The sequence below is a fragment of the Limulus polyphemus genome, unplaced genomic scaffold (assembly GCF_000517525.1).
Source record: "Limulus polyphemus unplaced genomic scaffold, Limulus_polyphemus-2.1.2 Scaffold2258, whole genome shotgun sequence".
Taxonomy (NCBI): Eukaryota; Metazoa; Arthropoda; class Merostomata; order Xiphosura; family Limulidae; genus Limulus; species Limulus polyphemus.
The window spans coordinates 49,906-67,097 of record NW_013667868.1 but is presented as its reverse complement, the minus strand read 5'-3'; the positions used below and the strand labels follow the sequence as shown (position 1 = coordinate 67,097).

Sequence of the window (17,192 nt, the reverse complement as noted above, 5' to 3'; positions counted from 1 at the left end):
AGATCTTGTTCTGGCAAACCCATGGTCCACAGACTGGCTAATCCTATACAACAGGGGAGCCATTTGATAAGCAGGTTCCAGAAGCTCTGCATTTGAATGAGCACTGACCAATCACAGGAGCTATCAGCCAATGAGGTGCTTTATGTGCCTCTTCTACGAGCCTCTTACGTGCTTGCTGCATTGTCACTAACTGTTACAGCTCAAGGTGGTGCAACTCATCCACCAACTGTACCTCTTACCTTATTGTCAGGGTAGCTGAATACGTTACTTCCTGGAAAGGCTCTTCTATGGTCCATTGATCACAATACTCATTAACGAGAGCCTGTGGAGTTTTTTACTGGCAAAATAACTCCTGTTGATGGCTGTTAACCACCAAAAGCATCTCAATTCTGAGTCTAAGCTCAGTAACTGACTACTTTCATGCTTTGGGAAGTTTCTCACCTCATCCCTGATTTTTTATACTGATTAGGGATTACTATCTCACTTGTTGGCAGGTTTCACTATCCACTGGGAATAGCTGTCCTCTCTGTTTGTGGGGCAGCACATGATGACAGCTTTTGCCAACCAATGGAAGTTGCTGTCCCACCTACTAGTGAGACAGCTCACATCAGAAGCTTTTGCCATCCAATGGTACTACACACCTGACTCTCAGATTTCTGACAGGTGTCCTCTAGTCACAGCGAGGTTCCCATCACTCCACTGATCATTTATGATGTCATCCACAAGTACTCATGATCTCACCTACTGGTGAAATAATTCGGGCTGTTGGAGCTCATCCAGTAATGACACCTCATGCCTCTATGCTGTAGGTGGCCTTGATTAGAGTTGGGGTTTTGCTTCCTTGATCAATGAGAATCTTGGGGTCCTGTAGAAACTGACCTATTTGGACTTGGACACTGTTGGTCTCGGGCTACTACAATGGTCCTTGAGCTCTCTTAGGCTTGTATGCTGCCTAGTTTTAACTTTGGGAGGGAGAAGTTCAAAAGAACTTTTGGATGTCTCATATGGACTTTGTTCTTCGTCTCAAGTTCTCAGCTGTAAGGTTATGGTTTCAAGAGCCCTTTGCAACATTGAGAAGATCCAGGAGAAGATTTCACCTACATATGACCACCATTCTTGCTGATCTTGCCTAGTACCAGATTATTTTTTCTTCAGGTCGTATGCCCTTTATCTCTTGGTGAAAGCCATCTCCACATAAAACAATCATATCATTTATAAAATTTGGCTGATAAACCCTCTAAGAGAGAATGCAGTACTCCACAATACTAATATACATGGCCACAGCACCAAATCTTCACTATCTTACTATTCTATGGTATTTCCAGTAACCTGCTAACTGAAGGTTTGGAGAATACCAACTACAGAGTATTATGCTCTCTCTCTCTGAAAAACAACCAGGATTTTTGAGAAGAAAAGACATGACATTGATATTTGACAAGTACACAATATTATTAAACATTAACATTGAAATAAAACACAAAAATGTTGTCCAAGTTAAAATTAAAAGTGAAAGTTAATCTACAGATATATTAATCAAAAGTTGAAGCCGAAAACATGCACTCCAATAATGTCTTACATTCGTCTCAAAATAAATCTCCTTAAACCAATCAAAAACCTACTTAAGGATCAAACCTTGTTTTTTATATCAAAATATATGAGCAAAACCAAGTTTTCAGACAAAATGCACTTTACATTCCAGATCTATGTTAACAAAGAATTGAGCTATATAATGTAGCTGCTCCTGCCTCTTATCCAATCACATGTTTGGAAAAATAACCTTAGATTTATGTATGTCATGTGCTATCTTCCCTTCAAGAAAGTTGGTTAACTGGCAATTAGCGAACCCACATCTTGCATGCTTTCAAAACATGGATAGTTGAAGTATTGCTTAAGTGAATCTCAGCGTTTGCACTCAGGACTCTGAAAAATAATAAGAATTGAAAAATTACATTGTAACAAGAGAAGGTGTAGCAGATATATCTCGCCCTCCTGTATTACAACATTTGTTTCAATATATACTTTTCTACTGAGTTGTGATCGTTTGATTATGTTTATTTTTAGTTATGTGTGTTTTTGTAACATAAAAACAACAACTTGGTATTGTGGTATATGTCCCCAGTGGGTCAGCAGTAAGTTTACGGACGCTCAGTGCTAAAATCAGGGGATTGATTCTTCGCAGTTTACAGATCACAGCTAGTCCATTGTGTAGCTTGCGCTCAAAAACAACATTATAATAAAATTTTAAGTGTATTATTCATGCAAATGAATTGATTCTGCTTTATATTCATCGCATACAATCGGAATGCTTTTAAAGATATTCATATAAATAGATGGCACAAATATCAAAAGAATAAATTTGCCTTTTAATTTTACTTATAAGTGTTATATCATCCTCGTCATTTTACATTCATTATTGCTATTCTATTGAGAATGGACCCGGCATGATCAGGTGGTTAGGGTGCTCGACTCGCAATCTGAGGGTCATGGGTTCGAATCCCCGTCACACCAAACATGCTCGCCCTTCCAGCCGCGGGGGCGTTATAATGTTACGGTCAATTCCACTATTCGTTGATAAAAGAGTAGCCCAAGAGTTGGCGATGAGTGGTGATGACTAGCTGCCTTCCCTCTAGTCTTACACTGCTAAATTAGGGACGGCTAGCGCAGATAGCTCTCATACAGCTTTGCGCGAAATTCAAAACAAACAAGCTATTTATTGAGAATAATGTTTAAATAGGGAATTTCAAAAGAAAAAAGTGATTTTTTAACTACATCTGGCAATTACTTTTTAAAGTGATTGGAGTTATGATTTTTATGTGTATTAATATATAATAAAGAAATATGAAAAAAACATACATGCTTAGAATAACAGAAAGTTATATTTCGCATATATTTCTTAAATTCGATTTTTAATTATTGCTGTATTTATAAATTTTTTAAATATGTATTAGTGATGTTTTGTAATCACGCTCTCTAGGTACTATGCTTTCAAATGACAGTAAGATGACTTAAATTTTTTCTGCGGTAGATAGAATCATTGGTCGTGTGTCATCAATTCTAAATCTCAGACTGAGAAGCTTTAATTTAAATAAAGTAGCACAGTATACGTTAAATTGCCTTGCTAGTTACTACTTAAATATTCTATTATAAGAAATACAAAATATATATTTTACATTAAATATAAAAGTATTAGCATAAAATTAAGTCAAAATGTGTAAACAAAATTAATTTAAATTTTACAAAAATAGTACTAGTACTAGTTTAACTTGAAAGTTGAATAACAGTTTAACTTCATTATGTAGACTAGTGGAACTTATGTCTTAACTGCTAAAGCCTATTCAGTATTATTGTTTGACTGGAGCCTAAGTTTAGGAAAGAACAATGGATAAATTAACAGTTATTTCTGGAACATTGTTTTTAGCTGCAGATATATTTGCTGTGATGAGTCTCATCCTGCCTGACTGGATAGTTACTGAAGTTGGAGGTAAGACAAATGGGTATTACTATTACTATCGTATATATATATGTATAAGTATAAATTTTTGTTATTCATCCTACTGTGACTCTGAATGCATTAAATGATTCTTTACTATATCCAAAATTGAAAGAGCTCATCAACACCTCTGTAATCACAATGTTGAGATATGCTTTGATGGATAGTGTATGCAGAGTATTCATATTCATTTGAATGTGAAATTGGCAATAACTGCCTGTCAGAGAAACACTTGTATAAATATACTGATGACTACAGTATATAATCTACTTAGGCAGCTCTAGTGTAGAGGACAAATTTTATAAAGTCTTCCATCTTTTGTTTTCAGGTCCAGACAAAAGGTGGAAAGCTTTAGAAATGTTGTCCTGTACACTTGAGCTGGGTAACGAGATTGTTTAGTCACCAATATATTTATACAAGTGTTTCTTTAATAGGCACTTACTGCTCATTTTACAGTCAACTCAATAATTGAGTTATGGATGCTGAATTCACCTTCAATACCAACAACCTCACAAAACAAGATTGAAGTGGCCTTACCTCTGCTGAAAATTGTATGTCTCATCTTTCTGTAAAGAAGCATTTTCTCTGTGGTTTGCAATAGTTATGTCAGTGGAGATGGCCAAGTAAGTGACTTCAAAGCTTACATGGAGCTGTAAATTGCCTTAGTACATGCTTGAAGCTGAAGTTTAGTTGATGTGAATTTGATTACCAAGACAATGCTATTCAGATGAAACTAGGGTGCAAGAAAGGTTATCCTATGGAACTTGGGGAGTCATCATCAAAGACTAAAGCTGGATGAATGAAGTCCACACACCACAAGTGTTTGAAGACAAAACTGCTTTGTACATATTTATTTATTATAGACAAATTGTAAAAATAAGAGAAAGGAAATATGAAGCTGCAATCTCAAACCTTGTCTCACAAAGAATTACATCAACACATGATTCAACAATGAGATTCATAATAGTAAGAGCACAGACCAGCATGCTTAGCACAGTAGGCACCACATCACAGTGATATGAGTTAAAGGACATGACAAGAATGAAGGAGTATTACAATATGGTAGCACATCGCATTTCCTCCTTCGTACGTCTCTTGGTTACTAGAGTGAACTAGAATACCATATGGTAGATAATTCTATGATCATTAAATCACATATTTCTCTTTGGTTACTACCCAATCAAACTTATGGTTTAGGTTGATAATATTTCTTGGACAACATATCATGAAACATATAATAATCATCTCTTTTCATAATGGTAAGGTGGTGTGGCCAACACCCCAATATCTGTTATCTTTAAGACTTGAGTTTAATGAAATTTTGTGCAACTGTCTGGAAAATTATGGATTTTAGAATTTGCCATATCAAGGGCTTTTTTTTTTTTTTAGAGTGCAATCACTTTTTCTATACATGTAATGTCAGATGTACTCTGATTCTCTCCTACACCTTCAAAAATTCATGAAATCCTATTTGACATTCATATGGGGTGTTAAAACTGAAATACAGTCAACATGAAACTAGCCTGATTATATTTGTATAATTCTTTGTAAGTGTACAGACTGTTTGTAGTTTAATTTTTGGGAATTGATAAAATATAGTGGCTATTTACGTTGCTGATAGGGCCTTTTTCTCTTTCTTTAGTTATCTGCACAGATGATCGTTTCTTGATAAAGTTAAGAGTTGAATTAATTACAAAAAGCTCTTAGAACTTTATGAATTTTATGCTGAGATGACAACAGAAAAATGAAGAGTAAATATTGATATTTTTATTTATGGTGCTGCAATTCCCCCTCCCTCCCCCAATAAAGATAAAAGCAAAACTACAACAAACTGACAATTATTCCAACTTGTAGATAGTTTTTCAGTCTGGTCTAATCTTGTTTTTAATTTAAGTGTGAATTGTGCAAGAACTGATAGTCTAGGCAGATAGCTACTGTGGAAAAGAGCTGCATTGCTACTGGAAGTGCTAATAATGTGGATAATCTCAATCTTGACATCAGACTTAGTTAACTCACTCTGGTATTATCTGTTTAATACTGTTAGTAGTCACTTACTGTTATTTATTAGTATTATAACACAATTCATGCTGTGAATCAGATAAGTAAAAGTTTTACAGGTGATAAAATTTGTTCAGGAATGGTGGGAAGTTTTTAAAGGTCTGATAAAGGATGCTTTGCATAAGCACTTGACTGAGTTCACAGTTTCATTGGACATTCATCATAATTTTGCTTGGGTAAAATAATGCCTTACTAATTTTAACATTCTTTGAGGAGGTTACTGCTTATGTGGATGATAGTAAGAATGTGAATTTGGAATACTTGGATTTTCAGAAAGCTTTTGTTAAGGTGCAACATAATAGGCCTGTTAAAAAATGTTATAGAAAAGTGATTGGAAGGAAAAAAGCCGAGTTCATTTATTTCACAGTATATTTATCTATTTCCTGCTCTGCAGGTTATCTACCTCCTGTCACCATCTTGAGCTCCACAGTTTCTCTGTGAGTGGGTAGGTGCTCTTTTTCTACGTTTCTTCATAACGGGTCTTTCTCGCATATACGGATCCCACTCAGTGGTAAGTGTTGTCTGACCAAGTATATTTATTCTTAAACCTGCATTGTCTGACCATTCAAGTCAATAACACTCATCGTTAAGATGGGGTGTTCTGCAAGACTGCTTGTAAGGTTTTCCTTGTGTTGTTTTGACTCGTAAATATATTCACTCTGGACTGTATGCTCATGGACTATAACATGAGTAAAGCATGCTGCTCTTTCATTTGCATGAATCAGGAATGGTCTGCTTTTCAAAGAGTCCTTACCACTTACTAACTCCTAGCTGCTTGGGTGGTTGACCATAGAGGCTTCCTACTGAGTGTGCCCAATTCTACTCAGTTGGGAGTAGGGTGGTGGTGTATAGACATTCCTCCTACCACAGACCTTTTGTACTATTCCAAGATGCAGTTCATCCCTCTGACTGGGCACCCTTCTTCCTACCATTGCCCTTATGTCAGTTCCCATGGGATACTAGTGTTTTTTGGAGCTAGACAGGCCATTTAAGTCCTCACATGTAAGAAGTCAGGTACCCTCCACTTACCGCAGACTAAATGATTCATTCACATTGCCACCTGGTTCTGGAATGGAGTTGAACTGACACATTGCTGTCTACCTTCCTACTGCCACATGGATGTTAGTCCCGGGGGTACTGGTACTGGTTGTATTGGGCATGCACATATGATGTGGGTCCTTGGAATATATGATCTTCTTCCCTTTGAGTTCCCAGGTCCGAGGTGAACAGTGAAGGACCCTTTTCCTACCATGGGCTGGATGTTCATATGGTCCTGCTAGTGTTGATTACAGTTGAACTCCCCTTTATGGTCCACTGTGCCCTAGCCACTGTACACCAGGTGTCCCTCTATATGATTCCACTTTTATTGTGACACATTAATTTCATGGATTGTGAGGATACCTGGCTCAAAAATGGTGCGGTATCCTATGGGTGTGTCTTACATACTCTTTATTCACACACCCCATGGGCTTCCTTTGGATGCTTTCTGAAGGGGGCTCTTATCGGTACTGTTACACTTGTTTCTCCACTGGGTCAGTGTGAGATTCTAGCTGTTCTGTGAGAGGAGTTAAGTATGTCAAGAAATGGCAGGCTGTTTTGTTCCTCTATTTCCATGGTGAAGTGGATTATTTTGTCTACGGAATTAAGATGTTCTAAGAAGGCTGGTAAGTTTTCCTGTCTGTGGGGCCAAATAACGAAGGTGTCATCAACATAACGTCTTTAGAAACTTAGGTTTACAGATGTGGATGAAAGGGCTCTTTCTTCAAAGTCTTCCATGAAAATGTCTGCTAGGATTGGAGAAAGTGGTGATCTCATGGCTAGACCATCTGTTTGTTTGTAGAATTCCTCATTGTATTGGAATTAAGTTGATGTGATGTTCAATGTTTCCTCGTAGTGGAGATAAGATAGGTAGTAGGAAGGTAGCTAGTTGATGGCAAGGTGAGTTTATAGTACTGACGATAGGCCTTAAAGGTATGTTAGGTTTGTGTACCTTAGGTAGTCCACAGAACTGAGGGGAGGAAGTTTTTTTTTTTTTTAAGTCTTAGGCTAACTTCTTGTTGATTAAGTTTTGTTTCTTAACTTTGTTCAGTGTTCTATTGATGAGTCTCTCCCTGTCTTTTCTGGAGGGTCATTGGTGATTTTTCATATTGGTGTTTGTCTAGTAACTGCTTAGTCATCTCCTAGTCATAATCTTTGACATCTAGGATGACTATACTGTTTCCTTTGTCTGCTGGTAGAATCTTGATATTGTCTCATTTCAGATGGTTCAGTGCACTGCATTCTTGTTTAGTGATATTTAGTTTTGGTTTCTTGGTATTCGTGAGGATGGTGTAAGTTTGTTGGAATTGTTCAGCCATAGGTTTCGGGAGGTTTTGTGCAGCAGATTCTAAGGTTGCAGCTATGTCAACAGTTGGAACTGTACCAGGTTGGATAGCAAAGTTTAGACCTAGGTTGAGAATCTTATATTGTGTATCATTTAGTAATCTCGAACTGTAATTGTGAACTATGTTTGTAGTCGTGGGATTATCTGTCTTGGCAAGTCTGTTGAATTATTTAACTTGTTTCTTCTTGATGTTTTCTAGGTTGGATGTATAGCGTTTGGTGTAGAGGTTTAATATATCCAGTGCTCTAGTATTTGTGGTGAAAATTTGTTGAAGCTCAGCATATTGTGTTCCAGTTGTATTGGTTAGATAGTACTTCTTCTGTCTGTTCTTCTATATGCAGTGGTATTGTCGAGAACTTTTTTTATCTTTGTAGTTCTGCCAAAAGTAGTTTTTTGAGTATCAGAAAGTTCAAGATGATGTTCATATCTCTGCAGCGTACTGGGAAGGTCAGGTGATTAGAGCATTGTGCGAGCTTGGTAAGGTTCTTATTGTAGTCATTGATCTTCTTGATAGAGGCTGGTCCATAACAGTTCTTTAGGTATTCTTTGATACATTGTTTAGGCAGAGTATTCATGATGAAACTGTAGAATGTACGGCAACTGCCTGTTGTTGACACACAAGAGTCTCAAAGAACACGAAAATACTTCCAGACTTTGAAGAGTCTAGAACTGTTCTAGATTCGAGTTCTATTTAGCACAGCTCTACGCGGAAATAAAGTGGGAAAAAATACTATGTGGCACGATGATATTTTTAGTTGCCATGATGACCTGGCACCCCAGGATTTATCGAGGCATCACATAAAATAATTGAGTAATCAAAATTATGATTTAATTGATTGATGTCATGAAAATAATCAATTAATGTTCCAGCTATTCCTGTTTTTTATTATTCCAACTATCCAGGATATGTGAAAATGACCATCCTGAGTTTTGTTGTGAAGTAACATTAAGAAATTCATTTCAAATAAAAATATACTTGTTCCCCCCACTGTATTATATGATTAATTTTATATATATATGCTATAGGTGATACACGAATTGGCCTAATGCAGACCTGTATGACAATATATGGTCGCCCTCAGCTTTGTTTTTCTCCAAGCCTCCAACCAGAATGGATGTTGACTTTGATATGTATCATCATTGGTGCTCTGTGTGTTACAGCCACCTTTGGTCTTCTCTTTATGTCTCGATGGAACATTCATGTCATTCCTTATGCTAGATGGGTTGGTTTTTCTGCAAGTAAGTTTTATTTTCACTTAAGAGAATATCTCATATGTGTATTAGAATACAGTAGAACTTTTTAACAACTTTATCTAATTTCAGAAAGATATTTGTTTCTTTAAGAAGTTAACAGATTTAAAAAAGTTTGGAGGTCAGAATGTCCTTTTTTAAAAGAATGAATTGACACTTTTTTAAGCAATATGTTTACTGTATCTATGAAGTTACATGCACAGTAACATGTTCATGTCTGTGTGTGAATCCATCAACTTTTTAATTAGTGGAGGAAGACTGAACATACAATCCAAATAAGTTACTTTTACAAGTAGATATAGGTCTTATGCTAAATGTGTCTAAAGTGAACATCAGCTAACAGATGTTTTTCTTTAATAGAAAATAGATTAAATTAATAACCAATCCTATCAATCACAATATTCTTTTACCCAAAAAAGTAAATTCTTTGGCCACTTTAATTTTATAGTCTGTCCAATTTTGTTTGAGATTTAAAGTATTATGCTCAGTGTTTTATCATTGCTTAGTAAGTGTCATTCAAATGAAAATGAATAATTGTGGTTACATTTTGCTAGAATTTAGGTTTACAATAACTGTTTAACTTTCAGTGGTATTGTTCTGTCTGGCGGCTGTAATTTTCCCTCTGGGGTTCACCATGGAGGAGATTGGAGGAGAACCATACCAACTTCCAGGGCATTATCATGTGGGACTATCATATATATTCTTTGTGCTTGCTTTGTGGATCACAGTAATCTCTGAACTTTTTGCTGGGAAAGTGTGTATGCCTCATTTCTAGGTTCACCTGCATGATCTGTGATTTGCTACACTAAAAACTGAAGTAAGAAATTCCATGTTATTAAAACTTTAAGTTAAATTACTTACCAACTTTGGTATTATACATTGTCAAAACAATAAACTGACCAACTCTTTTAGGAAGTAGGTTTTCTTTCCTAAGACTGACACGAGAATTATATTAGTAGAACTTTTATTGAATAAAAGTACAAAGGAGCTGGTGTGATAATATTTGAATTAACTGCTCTGTGTCATTATTTAATCACCTTGACAAAAATTTGACTTTTTGAATGTCTTTGTTCAAATGTTTACATAGGATTTCTGCAATATTTTTTTACGTCAACTCATCCATTTTATTAAGAATTATACATACTAGTTTATTTATTTTTAAACATACTTGCTTTATTATATTTCACAAAAACTAGAAACAGATCTTTTTGTGCATGATGGGAACATATACTGTTATCAATTTGCAACAGAAGGTTTACTTATTTGTGTAAGGTTGATAGTTTCATGTTTTACATGTAATAATAGTATATACGTGAACTGATTTGTAAACATTTGTGTGATTTCATTCATAATTTGTTTTGTGAGAACTGTGAAGAGATAACAAATGGAAAATATTTCTGTATATAAACGTTCTTTACACACATCCAAAATATATTCATAAAACAAATTAAAATACTTTTTGATTTAGACTAGTACTATTATTAGTAATAAAAAGGTTTAAGGCTTCATAAACTATTTGAAAGTATTTAGATACTTTAAACAAAAAATACATAGTTACATTAAAAACTGAACTCCAACTCATTAATAATGTAAACAGTGAATTCAAAACTGGTTATCAAATAATGTAACCTGCAGATCCCTCCCCCCATCAAAATTTCTTTTAATTTGCCTATTTAAGATTCAAAAGTGGAGGTATTTGAAATTGTAAATACAAAATAGACAAATTAAAAGGAATATGAAAAAACACCTGTGATTTTACATGTTTTTTTATTTCAGTTTTGGGCTTGTTAGTTTCTAATGATTTGCAAGCTTTCATCGTTTAAACTAAATTTTAATAATGTGGGCACTAAAATATTAATGACAACAATGACTGACTAATAATAAAAAAACTGCAGTGATAAAAAGTATCAGTTTGAAAAAATTATGAATATAACTTCAGTGAGCTTATCATGTAATAAATATAGTCAGAAAGTCTGTATACATGTATTCAGTTCCCTATATCACTTATGTTTAAATATTTGTATATAAATTAAAAATATATATATTGTACATTTTATCAATAAAATACCTAAAAAGTATTTTAAGCTTACACAGATTTAGGAGATTGGATTTTAATGCAAGTTATCCTTTTTCATTGTTGATCATGCAGCACTGTATTGAATGCAACATTTTATGTGAATTAAGCATAAAATATTTATTTGATGGCTAAATGTAACATTAAAAAATCCATTGGTATTCATATAAGAGAGAGTTAACATTAAATTTACATTTCACAAGTTTTATAAAAAGATGCAAAATATACAATTAACTTGCAAGGACCACAAAACTTTTTCAAAAATAATGGCTTGATTTTTTCATGAGTTTTCAGGCAATTGGACAAAATAAGAGAATAAATGGTATGAGAAGTATGAGAACTTTGCATCATTAGGCACAGTTGTGGTTGTTATGGTAATCAGACCACACTTACTAGAGGTTGAATGTGTTATATTAAAATTATTTTGGAGCCTTATCTTGCATAACACTACAGGTCATGTTGCCATATCTGGTCATGCTCTATCTGTAGAATCTTGACAATAACCCTGCAGTGTAGTTTACATTGCAAAAACTTTGTTGTAAGGCTGTTGTGTGTAAAGCATATTACTCCTCCCTGATTGCTCTCCATAAGAATTTTATTGGATAGTCAACATGGTTTTACTAAAGGAAAATCTTGTCTTACAAATCTTTTGACATTCTTTGAAAAGGTTACTGCTTATGTTGATGAGGGTAAGAGTGTAGATATGGTGTATCTGGATTTTCTGAAAACATTTGACAAGGTGCCACATAAAAGGCTTGTAAAAAAATGTATCTGTATATGTGTGTGTGGGGGATGATTTAGCAAATTGGATAGAGGAGTGGTTAGATGGAAGAAAGCAGAGGATTGTTACAAATGGAGTTCAGTCAAACTGGATTAATGTTTCTATAATATCACACAGAATTGTATAGGCACTGAATCAGGTGAGTTGACTAGTGTGTCTTTGTATGGAATAGCATGAATACTCATTTTACAGTCTTTTGCATTTGATTGGCCCTATCACACTGATGCTCGAAAGCACCCATAAAATGAGTTTTGTGAAGATTTATTAGGGCCTGTGTCAAGTCTGTTATGATGCCTGCTGTTTTGGGCCTACTATTTTCTTTTTTATTCTTATGAAGAAATAAATACTTTCAAATACCAATCCTGTTATTATTTGTTATGGTAGTACCACACTATCAGTTATTTATGTACACAGACAAGCTCACAAATAACTGTAAGTGATTCTGTTGGTTGCTATGACTCCAGAACTTTAATTTTAATTGGCCTAGGCTAGTGATGTTGCACATGCAAGTAATATGACATTTTCAAACTATATTGTTGTACATAGAAAATAAATATTTGTAACTGAGACACTTAAGTCAGTGTTTTGAAGTTTAAATTACAAAATTAGATATTAATTATTGGTAAATTGAGGCTAGCAAGAAAAGTTCTAGCAAATTTGATCATGACCTACATTGCATTTGATGAACTACTTTCTGCATGACAAAGCTGCAAAGAATGCCATATTGATTGGAGGTTGTCATAGCTTTGTGGCAAGCTATGAACAAGTCTTGGTTTATCCAGAATTATGACATGGCATCAGCATGCTAACCTTCCCATTGGACTGTTTGTGGTGGCAGGGTGTTTATAGCTTATGTGCATTTTTCAAATATGAAGGACTTATTTTATTTTTCAGCTGCTTGAGGTATGTTATGGTTGAACAGGAGATATGACTGGAAGCCTTATCTTGGTAACCCATGCCATGTAGGCTTGTTTTCAGATAGTGATCCTTCTAGATCTAGATTATGTTGTATAGCGTTACCTGGGGCATGTGAATGGCTTTTGCTACTGACCTTTATGTTCTTGGATTCTCATCTGTTAAAAGATGCTACACTTTGCTTATCATGGCTGGGTTATGACTTGATGCAGGTCTCTGTTGATATGGTCCTGGTATCCAAAGCTTATTCATATTCCATTTTTTTTCAATGGAATAAAGTATGAGGAATATCACAACATGGGAAATTCTAAAACTCCAATCTAAACATATCTTTATGAACAAAGAGTATGAACATTTTGCATCAAAAATGGCTATTACATACCTTTCAAAAAAGCAATCAATATTTGGTATAATCACATTACCTGCAAAACACCAAGTAATGTCAAAATGTAGTTTTGATAAAGTTTCTGTTTCACTACAACTTTATCTTGACTGTGGTTGTCACTTGACTTGCTGATTTGTATATTATAAATCATAATCAATCCTCTATATTACTTCAGTGTTCACCATTTCTTGTAATGATCATGGTGAAGTGAACTAAAGCAAAATTGTTGTAAGGTATATTTTTAATGCTGCAATTTGTTTGTTTGCTAAAGGGAACTCCTGGTCATAATGATGTACTGATTAAGAAACTTTATGAAATATCTAGAACAAGGATTAGCTATAAATATGAGTGAGCCAGTCAATTAGCTTAGCTAGCAGTGAATCATTTAGTTTCATTTCCAGTGGTAGAGTTAAATATTTGGATGAGTGTTAGTTATTATGTATATTCAGTTACTTGACTGATTAGCTGTGAAATTGTACCAGGAAGTTTATTTTTTATGTTAATTGTAGTACAGTTAGCAAGGTGTTTCCATCTGAATGTCATTTGTAAACTTAGGCATACAAGTTACAACTGTATACAGGTGATACTGATAGTAGCTAATTAATGTTAAGGAAGAAATAAACTAATTTGTTATTGTTATGTGGACTGGACCTCAAATTATTTTCAGCAAATAATTTAAAAGAACCTTCCCAATGAAAGAACAATGTGAGTTTATTTGGGTGGAGACAAAATTTTACTTGGTTCAATTTCATCATATTGACATGGCAACTGGATCTAGATGCAAAAATGAAGCATTGCTGGAGATGATTAAATTATTAAAAGAGGGCCAAGAAAAACAAAATAGAAAAATAAAAATATCAAAAAGAAATTTATGGAAGATTGAAAGATAAAGAGGTAAGAGTTTGGAATTTAAGAGAGGTGTTAAAAGAAAGAAATGCAATATTTAAAGAAGAATTAGGAATAAAAAGGCAATATTTATGAAGCAATTCAAGATTTACATAAGGATTACAACAATGTGATTGAAGAATTACAGAAAGACATCATCAAAGTTCAAAACACATCAGTGAAGTAAGAAAAAGCTGTAATGTCAAAATTGAAGAAGTAAAGAAAGATATGAATGAAGTAAAGATTGACATCAACAAGATAGAAAAGAAAATTGTTGGAATAAAACATCTGGGAAATGAATTATTAAATGCAAAGATTAAATCAACTACACCTCTCTCTGCATCAGCTCAAGAGTTCCCAATCTGAAACACCATTTACTTTAAAGTATGGAATAGGAGAACTTGCCTGGTCTACACCTATTACTACTACTTTACTATATTACTGCAGGACCTTGCTATAATACTCCAGCTATAACACTAATAAATCAAGTTGCAGAATTTAGCTGGAGAGACCAGTGTCAGCCAGTTGAGAAACTAATGGACTATGATGGAAAGGTACCATGAGAAGCATATAAGGCTCAGTTTGAAATAATTTCCAAGGTGAATGGGTAGAATAGTAAAAATCAAGCTATTCATCTTGTTGTTCAACTAAAAATACCAGCTTTGACAGCCTTAAATAACTTACCAGCTGAGATCCTTAACAATTATTGAGCATTAGTAGCTCTCCTATTCAACGGATGTGGGGTGAAACACCAGAAGGAAGTATTCAGGCTAAAGTTCCAGAAAAGGGGTACAGAAAAAATAAGAAACTTTAGCTAAAGTTGCAGAAGATTTGGAAAGGCTTGCCTAGTTATCTTACCAGGACTCATCATGAAATGATGGATACATTAGCGCATGACCAATTTATAGATGTCATAACAGGTGAGAATATAATAATTAGGTTGAAGTAAAGTAGGTGTAGATCTCTAAAGGTTGGTGGAACTAAAATCCATTAAAGTCACAGATAACTAAAGACATCATCTCACAGTAACAAAATTATCAGATTGAGTAGTATTGAAACAACAACAATTACTGATGATAGTATAGAAGAAATAAAGGATTCATTAAACAGCTAGATAAACAGAATGGAGGGAATAAACCACAAGAGAGTATTTCAAATGTAACTTGAAAGGGCATTTTGCCAGGAACTGCAGACAAAAGAGGTAGAGAATAAGAACTCCTCCCAAAGGATCTCAGAAACAGGGAACTGTTATAGATGTTGGAAATGTAGCCATTATAGTCAAAACTCTGAGGACTCGACAGCTGGTAATACATCAGAGAGACAGTACCCCAAGAATGAGCCTTCAAACCCAACTGGATAAAAGGAACAACAAAGGGTTAACTACACATGGAAAACAGGAATTCTGATATGATATCTTACCTCTGTTCTCAAAAAGCTTTCTTAACTTGTACTGCCATCTATTAGCACAAATTTTCCACGTTACTAGCCTTATTTCACCCACTTATTATTGCATACTAACATGCAAATGATCATGCATCAACCCTCCACCAATAGGAGTGTGACACTACCCCTATCGTAAGAAATGCTCTCTTTGATCATGCACATGTTAATCACTTTTCGGTTGACAGTCCTACTGATTAGACGTGTTTTTTCACTCACTGTTTAATTAACCAATCCACAGGTTTTTACGTTTGTGAATGTCTTCTTCAGTTAATTTGTTATTTTACATTTTTGTTCTGTTTCTTGGAGAGTTATGATTTATTTTATCTTCTCTCCTCTTTAAATTTCAGATAGTCACAATTATGACTGCTCTTACTGTGGCAGTAGCATTACCAACCACATCTAACATGTCATTTCAGGGGATTTACCTAGAACTTTTTTCTCCTTTGGTGGATTTGTTATTCAGGTACGTTCTGTACTTATCTCCTGTTTCCTATGTTCCACCCCTACCTTTCTAGAATGTTCCAATCCATCCACTTCCTTTGTCAGGTCAGGGTTCTCCTTGGGTATATGACATGTATTGCTCCCTTCTGTGGTTCCTGAATCTGTTTCTTCCCTCCTTGAAATCTTCACCTCTCCCGTGACCTTTTCCCCTCACCCTTCTGGGTTGAATTTGCTTGGAATTTTCTTCTCTCCTTTTTCCTGATGATTGTCACCTTTGCATGATTTTTTTCCCATCAGATCCATCACTTTACCATGTCCCTGACTGCACATTTCAATTTTTCCATTGGGGGACATCATAAGTGCTGTAAATGTTTGTCTGTGGTGGTGGTAAGTACTCCATTCCTTTTTATTTTTTTTGTAGGGGCCTTTATTGCATATTTGGATCCCACTCTATTTGAAAGTGTTGCCTGACCAAGTATACTTAATCATAAATCCGCACTGTACGGCCTGTGAATATGCTAGATGAGTGTGATGTTGAGATTTTTCTTACCATGGACCTGATGCACTATTCCAGATGCTGCCAGGTGTTGGTGGATCAACTCTGTCCAATATGTCCTCTATGCATCTATAAAATGTAGAAAAAGAGACAAAATCACAGGTTAGAAGGCCAATTTAAGCCCATCATTGAGATGGGGTGTTCTGCTATACTGTTTGTAGGTGTACCTTGTGGCCTTTAGCTTCATAAATATGTTCGTCCAGGACTGTACACTCAGGGACTAACATGAGTAATACAGACAGGGATCTCTGCTCATCTCTGATAATCCATGGCATTTGATGTTCATGCTACAGTGGACATGATGTACAATTCCAGATACTGCCAGGTGTTGGATGATGCATTCCATCAATGTGATCAATCTGCTTTTGAATGTAGGGTATTACAGTCTTCAGTGCTGTGGTCCTTCAGACTCTCCAATGCATTATTTCTCTTCTCCTTCTAGTGGAGTATGGGAGTCCTTGCCACTTACCAGTTCCTAGACACTGGGGTGGTGAACCATGGTGGCCTGTCCTCCTGAGTGTGCACAATAC

General features: G+C 35.1%; 1 protein-coding gene across 3 annotated transcripts in view; it reads left to right on the top strand.

Annotated features, from left to right (window-relative positions):
- Positions 1 to 3,034: 3,034 nt before the first annotated feature.
- The window catches only part of LOC106466439 (uncharacterized protein C16orf52 homolog A-like), a 36,494-nt gene continuing 22,336 nt past the window's right edge, over positions 3,035 to 17,192 (top strand). For 2 of the 3 annotated variants that reach the window (XM_022394440.1, XM_022394441.1), the window contains exons 1-3: positions 3,035 to 3,481; positions 8,958 to 9,170; positions 9,770 to 9,999. In XM_022394440.1, coding sequence (XP_022250148.1) covers positions 3,379 to 3,481; positions 8,958 to 9,170; positions 9,770 to 9,957 — 504 coding nt within the window. In that variant the 5' untranslated portion in view covers positions 3,035 to 3,378 and the 3' untranslated portion in view covers positions 9,958 to 9,999. Of the gene's footprint in view, positions 3,482 to 8,957; positions 9,171 to 9,769; positions 10,777 to 17,192 lie in introns of those variants that run through there. The other variant, XM_013926722.2, reaches the window with a different exon arrangement.